The 16854-nt window shown below is 35.1% G+C and overlaps 1 protein-coding gene across 24 annotated transcripts in view; it reads right to left on the bottom strand.

The window, feature by feature from the left end:
* The window catches only part of PARD3 (par-3 family cell polarity regulator), a 487425-nt gene that overhangs the window by 199121 nt on the left and 271450 nt on the right, over positions 1-16854 (bottom strand). For all 24 annotated transcript variants that reach the window (XR_008429410.1, XM_053935684.1, XM_053935553.1 and 21 more), the window contains 3 exons: positions 15099-15182; positions 6108-6233; positions 4345-4724 (listed from right to left, as the gene is read on the bottom strand). Coding sequence is in view for 23 of the 24 variants with exons in the window: in XM_053935684.1 (XP_053791659.1) it covers positions 4345-4724; positions 6108-6233; positions 15099-15182 (590 nt within the window). In the remaining variant the exon portion in view is untranslated. The remainder of the gene's footprint in view (positions 1-4344; positions 4725-6107; positions 6234-15098; positions 15183-16854) is intronic.

Here is a 16854-nt window from a genome sequence, read left to right as displayed (position 1 = left end):
GTTCTTTTCCCCTTATGCTCCAGCCTGCTAATGGTGATCAGAAGTGGTTTTAAAAAATGGAAAGATGAAACCGATGCAGTTTATGCTTCTTCAGTGACTAATAATGCTCAAAATTATTTGCTTCACTTTTGAATCTCGTTTCTCAAGGTCACTGAAGTAATTTAGGCATCTACACGCTTCATTTCAAAAGTGACAAACACTCTGCATCTGAACAGGAGTTTCAAGAGAACATATCACTTCAAAAGAAATTTTAAACAAAAATTTAAAATGTCAGTTCAAAGTCTGGCTTAAGAATCTGTGTGGGGAAAACAGGAGAGTATAATGAAAAATGCATATAAATCTGTACACTTCAGATCCATGATGCAGGATATCTTACAAACAAGTTCAGTCCTGTCTTGAACACTCTCTTGTACGAACCCAAGCAAAGCAAGTAATTGTCCATAGATGTGCTCCGCTCCAGAGCAAATACAACGCCATTTCAAATTAGCATACTCCCAAACTATCTACGCCAACTTATTTGTGTCTCTAACGACTTCTTGCAGAAGGAACTTGGGTGCAGCAGGGCTGAGTCTCACTGTGCCATGGCACTGAATGCCCAGTCCCCTGGTGGGACTTGCAGAGTTTCAGGTAAGCTCAATATGCATGATGTAGCATTATTAACCTCAGCGAGGCCAGCAAGCCAAACAGGAACACAAGGAACTCTGAAGAGCAAAGTCCCATAATCCTGCTCACATCTACAGTTTCACCATTTTTCTCTCCTGCACTGTGCAGAGGTGCCTCCTTTGTTTCAGGACTCATCTTCTAGAACAGAGCTGCTGTGTCCTGTTTGTGATGGATGTGGTAACTGCTACACCTTTCCCGACAGTTCTGTCACTCATTTCTTCCCCTTTCTTTTTCTTGTTTTGCAAGAAAGAGGCCAAGAAGGAAGAGATAATCACAACTCCCACGGTCGGTGGTTAAGTCACCCTCTGGAAGTGGGGAGATGTGGACTCAAGTCCTGATGCATTGAATACTTCAGACAAAAAATTAGCAAAATATTTCGTGGAACTAAGACCAACTTCAGAAACATGAGGTCAGTGCTGACATTTTACTTCCAGAATTTTATATTTAATTTAGCTATACAAACACGTAGTTATAGATAGAAATCATATGACGCAATGAGCATTATACTGAAGGGCAAACGAATAAGATTAAGCTAATTTCCAGACTGAGTACTTCAGTCTTGTCTTAGTACAGCAGTATCAAAAGCAGCAGATATGAAATCTGAGTAGCACAATGTCCAATGGAAAAGCAGTCTTCTGAATGCTTTAGTGAATATCAGGCTAAATGCTGTGAGTTACTAAGTGCTCAAAGACTGAGCCTTAGAGCCATTTGCTATATAATTGGTTATTTATTATTTACAAGTGTTGGACTAAATTCCTCCCAGTTGCATTGGCTCAAACACTTGCAGCCAAAGAAGGAACACTCTGGGAGTGTCCTGGTGCATATGAGGTCAAAGCTTGTCCTAATACTCCGGGTGTTGTATCAGCGGTCTTATTTTCTTTATTCATTAGCTGCAAAGAACTATTTTTATTTATTTATACTTCCTGTGTATCAGTTTACACCAAAATGTATATAAACATGGGATCACTGTCATGTCTTGCATTATCTTAATTTGCTATCACAAATAGCTTAATTTGTGTAAGCTATTAAGCTACACTGCTATACAGCCTTAATGGCATTAGAATATCAGCAATAACCCCTACATCTATATGCTAAAAGTTCAGGCCTTGACCTTTTAGGCAAGATAAACAGATATCCATTTTCATTTAGAAAAGCCAGCAAATATTCCACATTGACTGAAACATATGACTGACCTTCTCTTCTGACTTTATTAAAGAGCTAAATCCTATGAAAATTCAGGTTATTTTAAAATGCCGCAATAAATATTAAGAAATCATAATTACAGAAGCATATATTGTAGGTTTTTTCTATGATTGTCACCCTATATCATAAAGCTTATACAACATATAAAAATACAGCTGTAATAAACAAGGTCTGTCTGTATTGAAAAAGAGTCAATTCTCATACACTACATCCATTATCAGTATATGTACAGGTTAAATGAAAACTGAATTTCAAGATGACACTTTGCATGCCTTAATGTAACCCACTATGAGTTTTTAAAGTAATGATGCAAACTGGGGAAACAACTGCTGCCTGTCAGCAGCTGTTAAATTTGTTAAATATCTACAAAGGCTGTATTATTACAGCATCCTTCCTTAGAAATAATCATCAAAAACAATCAACATCCCTACTGAACTCATATTTACAACAAAATACTTGAGCCATCCTTAAGCATACTGCTGCATTCGTTGCTCCATATGTGTGTTCTCAGAGTGATCAAATGTAAGTCAAAATGGGAAGGCATGCTTCTTTCCACAGTGGATATTAACAAATGAAAGACAGCAATGATAAAAAGGCATCTTTCCTTATGGACATATTTTTTTTATTTTTACCATGCATAAAACACAATTTCTACCTTTATCTATAGCCTGAGCTAGATGCCATTCCACCATAAGAAGTATTCTCAAATAAGCCAATTTGTTAGAAACAAATATTCCCTTTAAATTTCTGAAATATATTCTAAATATATTTTGAAGTTTTTACTACTGTAAGAGCCTTCAAACTCCTCTGGTATGAATAGATGTTAAAGCATCTTAGAGATCACTTTTCATCAATAGGTAGTATGCATCTTCTTTACTCCAAACCCACCTAAGATATTAGTGCCAGCAAGGATAAATTACATTATAGCCTTGGAGGGAGTATTTCTGGAATAGCATGCAGTGCAAGATGACCAAATAGAACATCATATCACAGTCAAAAATCCGTAACACACCAAAATTATATTCTTGCATCTTATGAGGAGTTGTAACACCATATTTGTTTAATGCAAAAATATTGTGGTCCCCAAATTATATATTTATTTGTTAGTGCTTTTTAATTATTTGAAATGCTTATTTCCATGTCTTGTTGAGAATTCTTTGATGTACTGTCCGAGTAATACTTCTAAAGACTTCCACAAACACGAAAAACCCAGGTAAAAATCACTGTAGTGACTGAGAGCATATTTATAAGCACACTGATTCCTTACTCAACCAATAACAGCAAGTTTTTCCAAGTAGGCTGATCTGAGCTGATGGCCTAGAGAAATTCTTGAAGGAGCATCAACAACAGAAGCAAACTGTCAACTCAACCTTATGTCATCCAAGTTTGTAGAGCTTAAAATTCAGCAACCAGAAAGAAGCAATCTGGTGGTTCATGCGAAGTTCATAGAAAGGAAAGCATAATGATAATGTGACCAGTAGCCTGGTACCTGTGAAACTGTAAAATCTCTACCATTCATTGCACTGTCTTCAGTGTCTTTCAATAAAAAGATTAATTAATAAATATTATTATCATTAAGCACATAGAGTATCTTAAGGGGAATGTAGCCCAAGTTCATGGAGAATACTGTCATATGAGTAAACTTTCTGCTGTACAATGTAAATACTGTTCTTGTTGCTAGAGATCAAATTATAGCTAATCTTAAACATGCTCATTTGAATACCATAAAGGGTACACCATGTATAATCTTTTAAAAAAATCATTTCCCAAGAGCTAAGAATACTGGCATCTAAATGTCATTTTATTATACTTCCAACTATCTTAAAACCATCTACACATTAACTACAAAAAAATACCGAATTTTCTCACATCATAAAACTTTCATGGATGTACCAGGGCATCTACATGTGCACATATAACACAGATGTTGAGATAAGCACACACTACTTTAAATAGCATCTCTCACCCCCATTCAAATTATATTAGCATAAGGGCCAAGACAGGAAATACCACATTACATCTCAACCAAAGGTTTTAACATCTCAGTGGAAAAAAATGAAAGCTTTAGCTGGAAATTAGAATGTCCAATTTACCAACTGGATTCAAAACACTCTTAAAATCTAAAGGTAAAACTCAGTTTGAAAAGTCTTAACTGTGAAGTACTGAACATGGGCCATTTTTGCTTAGTTGTTTATATTAAATAGTTCACCACTCCCTGGGTCTTGGCTAACAGAATTTGAGGCATTTACTGCACTACTTTATTAGCTGAGAAACAAAAAAAAAAGTTAAAGCACTCTTTTAAATGGCCTTTTGCAAGCATGCTGCACACGCTGAAGGCAGGGTGGGTCTCCTGGGCCTGCTCTCAGGGACAACTCAGTGCCTTGGCTGCAAAAATGAACCCATTGCAGTGGCACTGGGCACACACGCATACCCTACAAGCACATCTCCTACTGCATGAGGAGCATACTGGTGCCTTACCTTTCCTTAGCTGTATACTGAGCCTCTTCCCTATCTTTTTGGTGTTATAGCCACTGTTGGCAGTGGAGGTGAGAACTTTCTGAGGTGACGGTACCAGGCCGGAGGGTGGTTTCCCTGATGAGTTCACACTATGAGGTAGCTGTGAGTAGGAGTCTGTCTGGTCAGAGTGGTTACCCGCTCGAGACATTCTCTGTAACGTGTGGAGTCCAGAATTGTTCATGCTTTTCCCATCAGCATACTGGGAATCGGGGCTGAAGCGGCTGGAGTAGAACACGCTCTCGCTCTGGGACAACTGCTCGTACTGCTCCTTGTTCGCCGCAGGGACCACGTGGAACCAAATGAACGGCGTACGCATGGCTTGGCGAAACATATGCTGTGCTCTAGGTTTTAAAGGGAACAGAAAATTAGCAAATTAGGACTGGCAGACTACGAGACATTATAAGCATAATTACTGATGTTAATTAAGCAACATGAGCTGACAGACACATTGCACTCAAGCATAAACCATAAAACTTGAATCTGTTCACTCGCCTATTTGATCTGCTTTTCGCTAAGGTTTACTGCTTTAGGGCAACACTATGGTTAAATATGCTTAACGACTAATGTAGCAAATACTGGATTCAGAAAAGCAAAAATTTTAACCACAGTCGTGAAATGCAGACAGTTCTATAGCAGGACTGCAGTGTCCTTTTGTTTTGAACCTTGATAATTGCAATAATTGCGATAACTGTTACCACAGTGACAACAGAATTATTAGAATGAAAATGACTAATTATAAAAGACTATGTATTCCACAATTTTCTGATTATATGGAGTCTTGCAACCAGTCTAGCTTACAATTCAATTTTTTTCAGCTGGTAGTGTATCAGACTACAACATTAAAAAATAGGAAAAGAATGCTCAATCCTGTACAGACAGACACTGGGCTTCAAGGTCACATCCAAAGTATACAAAGACAACAAGGTCTCTTCACAGACTTTACAAACTGCGATTCAGAACCTTAGAAGAAGCAGAGACAAGCTGCTTTCAACCATATGGTACAGGGTGATGTTTCAATTCAGGTTAGAGTCAAAGAAATTAAAACCACATTTCAAATATATATTAAGTATAAGATGATCAGAACAAATGATATTTGGCCCTCAGTGTGTTACGGATTTCAGAACAGTATTATCATCCATGAAATCATTCATTACCTGCATACCTCTTTTCTATTTTTCTCTTTCTCTTACCTGAGTGTGAACTACAATCCCCTCTTAAAAGTCTTTCTGATTCATTTAGAGATTCTACCAAGTCCAGACAACCACTAAACAAATATTTGTCTCTCAAACTTCTCTAGAAAGTTTCTTTTCACTTAGGTTACAGCACCTTTAGTTCTCACACAATCAAGAAACTACGTATTTTTAAAATGTTAAAAATAAAGGCCTCATGTTATCCATTTATATTGAATATGGGGCATTGCAAATGTGAGAGAAAAAGTCATATGGGAATTTCAAGAAAAACAGATTACCAATATAAGAAGAAAAAAAATCTATCATGTATAAAAAAAAAAAATCAAATGAGAATTGCATATACTCTAACAACAATAATTATCCTGTTTTTTTTTTTTTTTTTTAGTCTGGCTATATAAAAACCACTTATGTCCCTAAGTGTATCTTTTCTCTATTAGAAAAGCAAGCTTAGAGGTTTTTTTCTTACCTTCCTCAAATTATTCCAAGCGGCTAAAGATCAAATAATGCAATGTAACGTGTGGTAAGGACACTTACTGTTCAAATCTCCTGTTCCGCAGGTCTCCGTCATTAATCCTGACAATACAATCGTTCTCACGGAAAAGGTTTTCTTGTTCAGCTTTTCCACCCTTCTCCAATCGCTTCACCAGCAGCCCCAGGGTTCTGGAACATTAAGATTACAAATTATTACTGTCTGAATAATTTGCAACATAGAAAATCCTATTGATTTAATATTTTATCATGATCACTACAGAAACTATATTTCAAACCATCTTTACCTTGAAGTAGGATAGCACAGTGTCAAATAACTTTAAGAACTACCTGATTTATTATCCCTTTTCCATAAAACAAAAGGCCTAGGTGTATCAAACATGTCAAAAGTAAGAATGAACAGGCTGTGGGATGACAGCACATCCATTCTTGAAAAAGGCCAAGATTTCTCTGTAGTAAAAACTCCAAGAACCACCACACATCTGAGAAAAGATATCTTTTCTGCTAGTTAACTGAAGCTGAATAGGTTTAACTTAAAATTTGAATTTCTGAATTAGAAGAGAATGCCACAGCCTTCACCACTCCTTCTGTGCAAGTGAAACATGGGGTCATCTCATGTAATAAGCAGCCTGTAATAAGGGGATGGATAGAGAATTCAATAATTTCATGTGGACTAAATGTTTTTATTTCTACATCTTGACATTTTTTAATAAATCAAAAAAGATAAAATAAAAAATGTAAATGCTCTTTCTAAATTCAGAATCTTATCTTAAATTAATTGACTGAAGACAATTTCCATTTGATAGCCTCTGTCCAATGAGTCCCCTCTGTTTCGTGCTTACCCACGGTATCATCTTAAGGACATATTTAAAGAGACAAATATTCAACCTGAAATTATGCAAAAGGATCCTGAAGAAAGGACTTCTGAGGTACTTTGCTATGTTTCTATACCTGAACTCTCTACCCAAAGGAGAAGTCAATCTTCAGGATTATTCTTACATCAACACTGCACTTGATTTTTTTTTTTTTTTTTTTTAAAGAAGATCAGCTTCACAGTGAAATCCCACAGGATGTATCAGTGGGTCAAACTCACTTCAACCAAGTTGACAGCATTACTTTTCTCAGAATTCATTTCAGGGCATGGCATGAAAAATACTTGGTCCAAATCAGCAGGAATTGGAAGACCACACAGGTCTTTTAAGCAAAAACCTTTCAGTGATCACAGCACTTCCTTTCACACATAATACCTCAAAGTAAATGAGCAGTCAATGGTGCTTAAAAGGACTCCTCATGTGCTCAAAAGTTACATATGCACTTAAGCACTTCATTAAACAGTTCAAAAAAGCAAAATTAACTTCTTTCTTCCACTTTCAATTCTTCATTTACCAATTTATCGCCAGCATAAGCAAATAATGCATTTTTTTTACAGAACAGTCATCCCTTTTCTCCTACAAGATAGATGAAGGAGTAGGAGGAATGATCCTAGCAGTATTTACATTTTGGAACCACGTAGAGACATTAAGATATGAGGTTGAAAGGAGCTATACATGTAAACAGACCATGAGGAGAAAAACAACATAAATTCTAACAACACACATCATCAAATGAAGCTTGAGTCAGACATTTGCATGACAAAAAACTCTACAAGTCCACAACAGTGGCCCACTAACCTAATGACCATGTTGCACTACAATTTTCTGATCATTATTACGTTATGTAGTCACAGGAAGGAAAACAAAACAAAATTTAAAATATTTATTCAATCCCTTTTTTCCTTCTGATCACTAAAAAAATGTATTGAAAGCAGTCTCAGATTTGTAAAACTGATAAATAATTATAAAGAAATTATGGATGGTTCGATAGTTCCATGAAGAACCAGTTATATTAATAGTAAAAAGGAAAAATGCTTATATGGCTTCACTACATTATTTTTATCAGAATTATAATTTTGACACATAGAAAACTGATATGTTAGAAAACAAGTCTGTGACTTCTTCACTTGTGAGTTGATGACTTTCTTTTGGAGAGATTGTCTTTGAGCCACAAAGGGCAGCTACTGAAAAGCATAACTCTAAATGGGGAGGAGATAGGCAAAGGGTATTATAAAATAGGGAATGTTATATTTACAAGAAAATCAACAAAATACTTGAGCAGGAAAGAAAGGAGTTGTGTCTACTCTTCCTTTTCTTTCACTTGATGCCCACCAGCTCTTTGATGCAGGTGCTCTCCTCTCAATGCCCAAAGACAATTCAGAATTTGGATGTGCATGCAATGCTTGCACAAGAGCATACATAGAAACAGCAACAGGTGTTTGGTTTATATGGTTAACTATAAACTATAAAAAACACCAAAATATCAAAACAATATCTACACAAAGTACAACAATCTAAGTTAATACAATGACAATACATGATACAAAATAATGTAGTTATTTCATACCAGTGTCTCAATGTACTTATGATTACAAAATAATTGTTCTACCAATAGTTTTGACATAGCATTTTTCTTGAAATGTTGCTTTCTACTGTCCACATTCTGAATTTATATCAAATTTTTAATGCAAGATGCACCTTTATGCATGGTTTGACAGTTCTTAAATTTATTCCACTTAGGCTTTCAAATCTGTAAAAATATTACTAATCCTAACCAATAGTAGAATAATGTAACAGATAAATAAACTACCAGTCAAAATTGTAAATAATCTCTTTAAATAAAGGCAGTAAGTTCTGCTAATGAAAGACTGCTCATCTCTAACATGGCACATGGTGCTCATGAGGACTTTGCTTTTTAACAAATGTTAGATTGAGGTTAACCAAGGCATATAAAGCTAAAGTCACTGAGAGGAAATTCAAGGCTGGATGAACAGACTGAGTCAAACCTGAAACCAGGCTTCTCACAGTGCCTTTCAATTTATTTAATTTTTTATATAAACACATGGCACAAAAGATCCCTCTAGACACAATTTCAGAAACAATTTCCCAAATGAGGGTTTGCATAGCAGAGAAAACTAGAACTATGGAAAATGCATGTTCTTCAAAAATTAACAAAAGCCTACCAATTTCCTACAATATTTCTTCAGCATATTATGGTTAAATGTAAGAATGTGACTCTGAAAAAGACTTTCTGGGAATTCATGTTTGTTGTTGCAGCAACTGGAGACAAACAGAGTAGACCTGATACTGCAAATATGCAGTAACCTAAAAACAAATTGGATTTTTTTGCCTTCCATATGACACCATCATTAATCCGCAAAGTGGAGTTATACTACAGCTTCAATATTATGTTTTCTACATTAGGAAGACATAAATTTTGAAAGCATCTAAACTCATCTGGTATCAAGTACCAAAGTCAGTATACACATTTTTTTAAAAAAAAACAACCATGTAGCATACAAATGTATGGGTATATTTGACTTTGCTTGATTTTGTCCAGTTAAAATAAGTCAACACAGTTTCTAATACAAATTCTTTCATTACAAAACTTTTAAACTCCCAACTTTTTCAAGAATAAGATCAAGTATCACATGAACCTTCCTGAAACACTCTGCAAGTCTACAATCCTGTTGAAACAATAATTATAAATAAAAATTTGGTACCTGTGCTGTTTTAGACTAACATTAGCTGACGCAGAAACAGAAGGGAAACTGCCAAAGCACAGAGCTCAATCTTTGTATTTGTTTTAAATACCTAATTGGGAATGTAAGCAGCTGAGATTATATTAGCATTTGCACCACTGTATTTCCACAAGGTTCATTACTCTAATTATACTATTAAAATAAACTCAGCTACATGTGTTAACATTTCAGTTCTCAGTATAAATTACAACCAATGATAAAACTAGAAATAAGCAGCAATTTTTTTATTGACATCTAAATTGCCTGACTTAGTTGGGATAGTTTGTGAAAGGTGAATTCTCCACATGCCATCCAGATGTATGAAAATGATGATAATTTTTCTTAATAAGAACTGACAGTGTAAGTAAAAATAAAAACTGACATTGAGTATGTAGAATATGATTTGCCCATCACGGTCCATTGTATGTACACATTGAAGTTATTTATCTATTTACCTGCAAGCTAACCGTAATGTAATCAAATCAGACAGAACAGAAAATAGCCAATTTAAATGTTTACATAAAGTCACTAACATGAAAAGGCAAAAACTAGATTAAGGTACAAAAATAAGGATTGATTGAAAAACTGATGTGCAGTGGTTTCATGCTTAGAAAGATCTCTGAAAAGTTCCACAAGACCATAAACACAGTAAAAAATTCCTAGATTCAGAGGTCAGAGTAGGCAAACTGGCTTGTTTGTTCAAGTTAAATTATTGGGGCTACTCAATGTTAAATTGCACATAAACTCCTTTAGCCAATATTGACATCACAGCACTGCTGTGGAGGCAGTTAAATTTCATGCCTGAAGTCCAGAACCAATTCCCAATCTTTAGTAACCACTCCTCAGCTTTTTAGCTTGACTAATACTTCAAATTATGCTTATAAAACTTAAAGGCTGAGATCACACAGTTTGAATTCAGATACAAGAGTGAGGGAATGGTACATTAACTCCACAGAGAGTTTTTTCCCATACATATGTTTTTGAAAGCCATGGCTACCTTTGAGACTTAAAAGGCTGGAAATGCAGAAGAATAAATGGAGAGGCAGACAACATGGACCTCCTACTTGATCAAAGAGAATATGATCATTAGAGAGGCACCTTGAAGGCAATATTATGGACTCTCACTATAGACAATGGCCATTACATATTACTTTAGTTTTCTTTGTACCTTGAATACAAGACTAAAATTTTTTTACAGTGACACATGAGGTGAATTTATAAACTGTAGAAAATGAAGGATATTTCCAATTAAAATAAAACCAGAAAGAGTATAAAAAAATTTCAAATTTCTAGATTTCTAGTAAGGGTAGTTAGGGTTTGTGTATGTTTAAACGCTCACCTCCATTTGAGGTTTTTCTTTCTTTTTAATAAAACCTGCTAAATTTGTCATTTAAACTGACAAAAATTCTCTTTTTTTCCTTTCTTTTGAGACTTCCTAATATTGTAAGACATTTAGGATATATAACAAAAATCATTTTTAGCTGCAGGTTTTAGATGTACAGTTAATCATGGATTTTGTGGTATACTTCAACAGAAGAACAGCTGGCAGAGCTGTGCATACCTGTCTGTATCAAACATGTCTGATACTTATTAGTGGATGTTCATTGTGGGGTTTTCAGATGAATATCCAAATCCTTTTCAGTTCTGCTTTACTAAGTAGACTTCAGAGTAGTCTTGGGACTATGGGACTCTGATTTCCATATCATTATTCACAGAGATTTCTGATGTTCTCTCATATATTCCTTGTGTCAATTGAATCTCTTTCCAAAGACAGACATAGCAGGATTTCAGAAACGCAGCTAGGGTATAGAGCTTGAGAAGATTTCAAAAGCAGAAGAGGCCAGATAATGGTAAATTATGCTATAATTACTGTTGAGCTTTAAGAGAACTTGGTGCATCCTCACTTAAACATCAACAGAACATCCCACATCATCCAGGCTGCTCAAATGAGATTCTTAAAGGACCGTTTGCCCCTGTCTCTGAGCGCCTAATAAGAAGGAAGGATTGGTAGTATGGAAATTTTGCACAGAGTTATAATTTTCTTTCCTTTCATATTTTTCTGTCATTCATTTCCTCTTTTTTCTACTCTTATCTGAATGCTTTGGTACTTGCCTTCTCTTCTTCCTTCATCCTACTTTCATTTTCATGCTTCCTTTTCTGCTCAATGCTGCATCTATGCCATTACAAAAATGTGCCAGCAGGTTTGCAAACAAAACTTTTATCCTTAAAAAATGCACAACCATAAGGTGATGAATATGTATACCCTCCTCCCTTTTGATAAGGTGAACAAAATCTGCTAACAAATCATATGATCAAATAGGCCAATAAAGACAGATACATTTCTAGAGGCAAAACCAGAAAGATAACAAGGAAACATATACATTAAAGTATCACCATGTCTTTACAAATCAGTAATAGATTTCCCAGAGAAATACAGGTTTTTTATTTAAAAAGTCTCAGTTTTACTAGGAACAGAATAATTTGTAGCATCTATATAGATGAGGCAGAGACCTTTACAGATTTTGTTCAAGATCAAAAGCCAGTACTCAAAAGATTCTAATTCCAAACCCTTCAAAGACCATGAAAAAGTCAAATATTTTCTCAATAGAAGTAAAGACCAGAGTTATGGCACGTAATTTTTATAGTTTTGGAGTGTTTCTTTAGAGAGGGATTTTCTGGTGTGAATTTTTTGGTGGGAGAAGGCTCCTGCTTATTGCATAGGGGAAGAAAGGTGAACTGCATAGTATTTTTTTACACTTTTTCAAGCTATTGATTTAATAACCATTGACTATTGAGTAATATTTTCAAAAGCAAGAGAAAGGAAGTACAAGAAAAGTAATTGAAAACACAGCATAACTGGAATTGAACAGCAAGCAAATATAAAACAACTATGGGACAGTGAACTAAATATGACACACATGAGATCTTTTATTTTTGGACATCCCTCAAAGTCTTCACTCAGTCCTGTGTTTGGTTTTCTATAATTAGGTTTCTACTAAGCACATCCCCTGATTAAGTTATTATAAGCAGGGAGTTGTAGGTTGATTGTAGCAGGGAGAATTATTTTTTGCAGCCAGAGGAGGAACAAAGAGCAGCCATGTGCTACAGTGAGAAATAAGTAGGAAGCAGAAGATCCCTGCCATGCTTCTGCTCTCCCTCTGAATCTAGCAAAGGAGAAACAAGTGTGTCTTATCTGCTCCAAAGAAGTGGGAAACCAGGAGGGGAAAAAATTAACCAGATTCCCACCAATTGCTTCAAACCTGAACCTGGGTGTGTTCCTTTCCCTGTCCATACTGGAGGCAGCTGGAGAAAAATGTGTTTATCCTACCTGAAAGCATGCAGAGGCGTGGGTATGCAGACAGTAAAGCAGCAGCACAACACAAGCACTTAGAATCAATCCCAAGCAATGAACTCTGCTTTTCCTTCATTAGAACACACAGGACATGGCAAAAAAAACTTTTGGAAATGTTGTAGATCCTCCCAACACTTTCAAGACATGGGACCAAATGTCTCCCCTCTTCAGCAGATTATTTTGTGGAGGGTCAAAAAAACTCAGCAATTGCACATATGGTCCATTTTTCAAAGAAGTGAGTTCTAGTAGTATGAAGAAAAAGGGGATATATTTTAATATAAAAATTATTTCCCTTGTAATAGAATATGCTTTTCCAGTATGTGCTGATTTGAAACATCTGTATTTAAAATTGGCTTTCTTGAATTAAAAGTTTATCATATAATTTTCTATGACATAGTTAAATTTCTTTTTTAAAAGTTACATATTTTACTTCTGTGTTTATGGCTTTTTTCTTTAACATGGTCTCATTATGTAAGAACAGTTTAAGCTTTGCCTCAGACTTGACAACCACATTCACAGGCTGGAACCAAATTTTACTCAAGTTAAATTTTTTATCCAAAATGTCAAAATACGTATTTTAACATTAGCTTTATTAAACAAGTACTTAGTAGGCAGCTGACATTCTTAAACCAGTCTCTTTCTTGGCCTTCACGCTGTCAAAATCCCAGATAATTGTGTGAACATTTCAACCATGCCTAACTCTATCGGATTTACTTCTGAGTTATGTTTGAAGTACTGTTCACTCATGCCCTTTCCATCCCCACTCTGAATTTACTGAATTTCAGATTATGAAGAGAAGAATTCACCACTTAACAGAAGTTTGCTCTTAATACTTGTAGTCCCTAGAAAAAGTAGCTTTAAAGTAAAACAAATTACATTTTCTCATAATACATGTCAGTGTATGAACAGTTCATACTGTTCAGATTATGAAAGCACTGGGTCTTAAGTAACAACTGCAAATAAAGCTCTTATACTGTGTTTAAAATCCCATGAAGATATTTGGTATAGAAGGAGAAATACCTAAAATATTCTAGTATTTCTGAAAATAGCATATTAATATTTGAGAGAAACTCTTGTATAGCAAATTATTTTGGTTAATTTGTTAGTTTTTTAATTATAAAACTGAAATTGCTACTGGAACAACAGACATGAGAACACAACACCCCTTTTCATATATAAAGATTACTTTTAAGATATATATATATATATATATGTTCCCCTTTTTCTTTAAGAGAGAAAGTACAGTATGTACTTAGAATATGGAACACCAGTATAAAATTTGCATATATCGCTGAGAAATTATCATTTTTCAAGGTATTTAAAAGTTTCAAATCCATCACTAATTAATACAAAAGTTTAGCTTTTTTTCCTGAGATTATCTTCAAGACCCTAAATATTAAAATTCTGCATTAGAGAATTAGAGATTTTCTATTGTGTTTATTAATAACATTCCCCACATTATATTTTTTTATATAAACTACTTTCTTTACACCTTTTTTGGTTTTTTGGGGGGTAGACAATCAAACTTCAGGTGTTTCAGTCTGTAAAACAGGTCCACTTTTTCCCAAAACCAGAATGTTTCAACTGGTTTTGCTACTTCATTGTAACCCTAACAGATGGGGTAACATGAAATTTTGAAAGTGTGGCAATTGTTTTCTCTCCTACTCTTAAGAAGCAAAAGCGTAGGACGCCTCTGGTTTAGACTCCTGCTGTTCTTTGGAAATGTGCGGTTTAAACAGTACACAGGGAAATGATGCACTAATATCCACCTGAATTAGGGCAGAAGTTTATACATTTTAGGAAACCAAAGGGAAATGTCTTTATCCTTCAATTTGCCCCGAGATTACAGCACCAAATTCTAACTCCTTCTAAGCAGAGCCTTTGAACTATGGAATCCATTCCAAGCACAGGGTCAGTAAACTTGCACTTCTTCCTTTCCTAATCAGTGAGACTGCCTCTTGAAAAACAGACAATATTCTACAGAGGGCAAAGGCACACAACACATAAAATAACACAACCAAGATAAGGCACAGCAAATTACAATGAAATAAAATCCTACACGATACGTTACCTTCCGCCTCGGGCACTGAAAGGCACTACATGGATTCCCAAAGGCCCGCCGTCATTGGAGACTTCGACGAGCTTTACCATATCACTGTGAGACAATGACCAATGAGGGAATATGAACATGTACCGTGAAGGAACCAAAAAACCCCACACAAACATACACAGAAAAACAAAACCATTCCAGAAACCAAGTCATGGTGATGAAAGCATTGCTGAATACTACATACCTGAAGATTAATCTGATGGCATGAAAGGAGATCAATCATCAAAAAAACTTCAATTAATAGAACCAAGAAAAATATAATTTTTTTTTAATTTAGCTGAACACATAAAAATAGGTCTCATCATCATCACTGCATGCATATTGCTTTATTTCTTTCTTATTCTAAAGGTAATTGACCATTGAGTAGAAATACCTTAAATACCTCACACAATTTTTCCTCAGAAACCTAAAAGCTCATCATAGGACTAGCATGCTTTACTTTATCTTAGAACCAATGCTAATTTTTTTACATTAGCTTTCCCATAACTACCTCATAATCAAATGAGAATTATTAAATTTTTAATTGGCTAAATCCTTCCAGTTTTAATACACATTAATCTGTTTTATTGTAATTGCATTTCTTTTACTGGAAGATTCCTGCATCTCCTTACTAAGCAAAGTTTCCAAAGTAAGTTTTAACTGTAACATTCAAAACCAACCAGACGTCCCCTGAAGCAACCCTGCATCTAGTTTTCAATTATAAATTTTGCTGTAGTGAGGAAAAAAGCAGCAGAAGAAAATACAGGTTCAGAAAGAGACATGCAAAAATTGTAGAAATAGATTTAGACCAAATCTATTAATGCGTTTGAAACATGCCCACATCTGGAAAGGTGGAATATAGCCCATGAACTATAAAGAGCTATAAATACATAAATGAGAAAATAATATGCAAAAGCCAAACCTCTCAGTACAACTGGAAGTGAGAGATCGGAACAGAAGCCACAATCTAAATTTGTGGCTTATGCCTCTCTCTAGTATTACATACTTTTTCCATATTTCCTGGCACTAGATATATATAAAAACAGATAATTGAAAAGCTTGCTCCTCATAAGAATACAAATAAAATTTAATCTCAAAATGGAGCAAAGAGCAAGACAAATGCCCTGTCATAGCAGTAAAAGATTTTCTACTTCCTTCAATAAGCTCTTGATCATATGGTGGCCCATCATGAAAGCTTGCAGCTCTTAATCTGTAACTTGAGAATAACCAGACCACATATGGTTGGAAAGTCAACACAAATCATGGGTTACAGTTCATTTTATGTTTGTCCTACATTAAATTTTCTAAATGTGTTTTTAAGGTAGCCTTTACATTTGCTGTATGCCTCAATTGGTATCTGAATTTTTACCTTGAATTTTAAACAACATGAATGGAAGGTCTCCAACCTTATTGTCACTGTTAGCTCAAGAAAGTAGTGCAACACCAGGAGAGCTGAAAAACTTCAGCCAAAAACCTGTTATTCTTCAAACATAGACCAATGTTTTAAGACTGAGATCAATACAGCATTTCATACTGTTCCATGTGCAATTTCTGTATAGGCTGACCTCATTTCCTTCTCACTGTATGTTAAGGCTAAGTTTTCATTAACTAGTGTGCAAAGCAGCTCACAGGATTCGAGTAACTCCTCCAATCTCCAAAAGGAACTCTAAAAGACATTGTTTGCTATTGGTAGGCCTGTGATCAACTTTTTCTGACTTTGCTGTTAGCTTAGAAGAAA

This window comes from Vidua chalybeata, chromosome 1, assembly GCF_026979565.1.
Source record: "Vidua chalybeata isolate OUT-0048 chromosome 1, bVidCha1 merged haplotype, whole genome shotgun sequence".
Lineage (NCBI taxonomy): Eukaryota > Metazoa > Chordata > Aves > Passeriformes > Viduidae > Vidua > Vidua chalybeata.
Note: the sequence above shows the minus strand (reverse complement) of the source record. Positions and strands in the feature narration are given on the sequence as shown.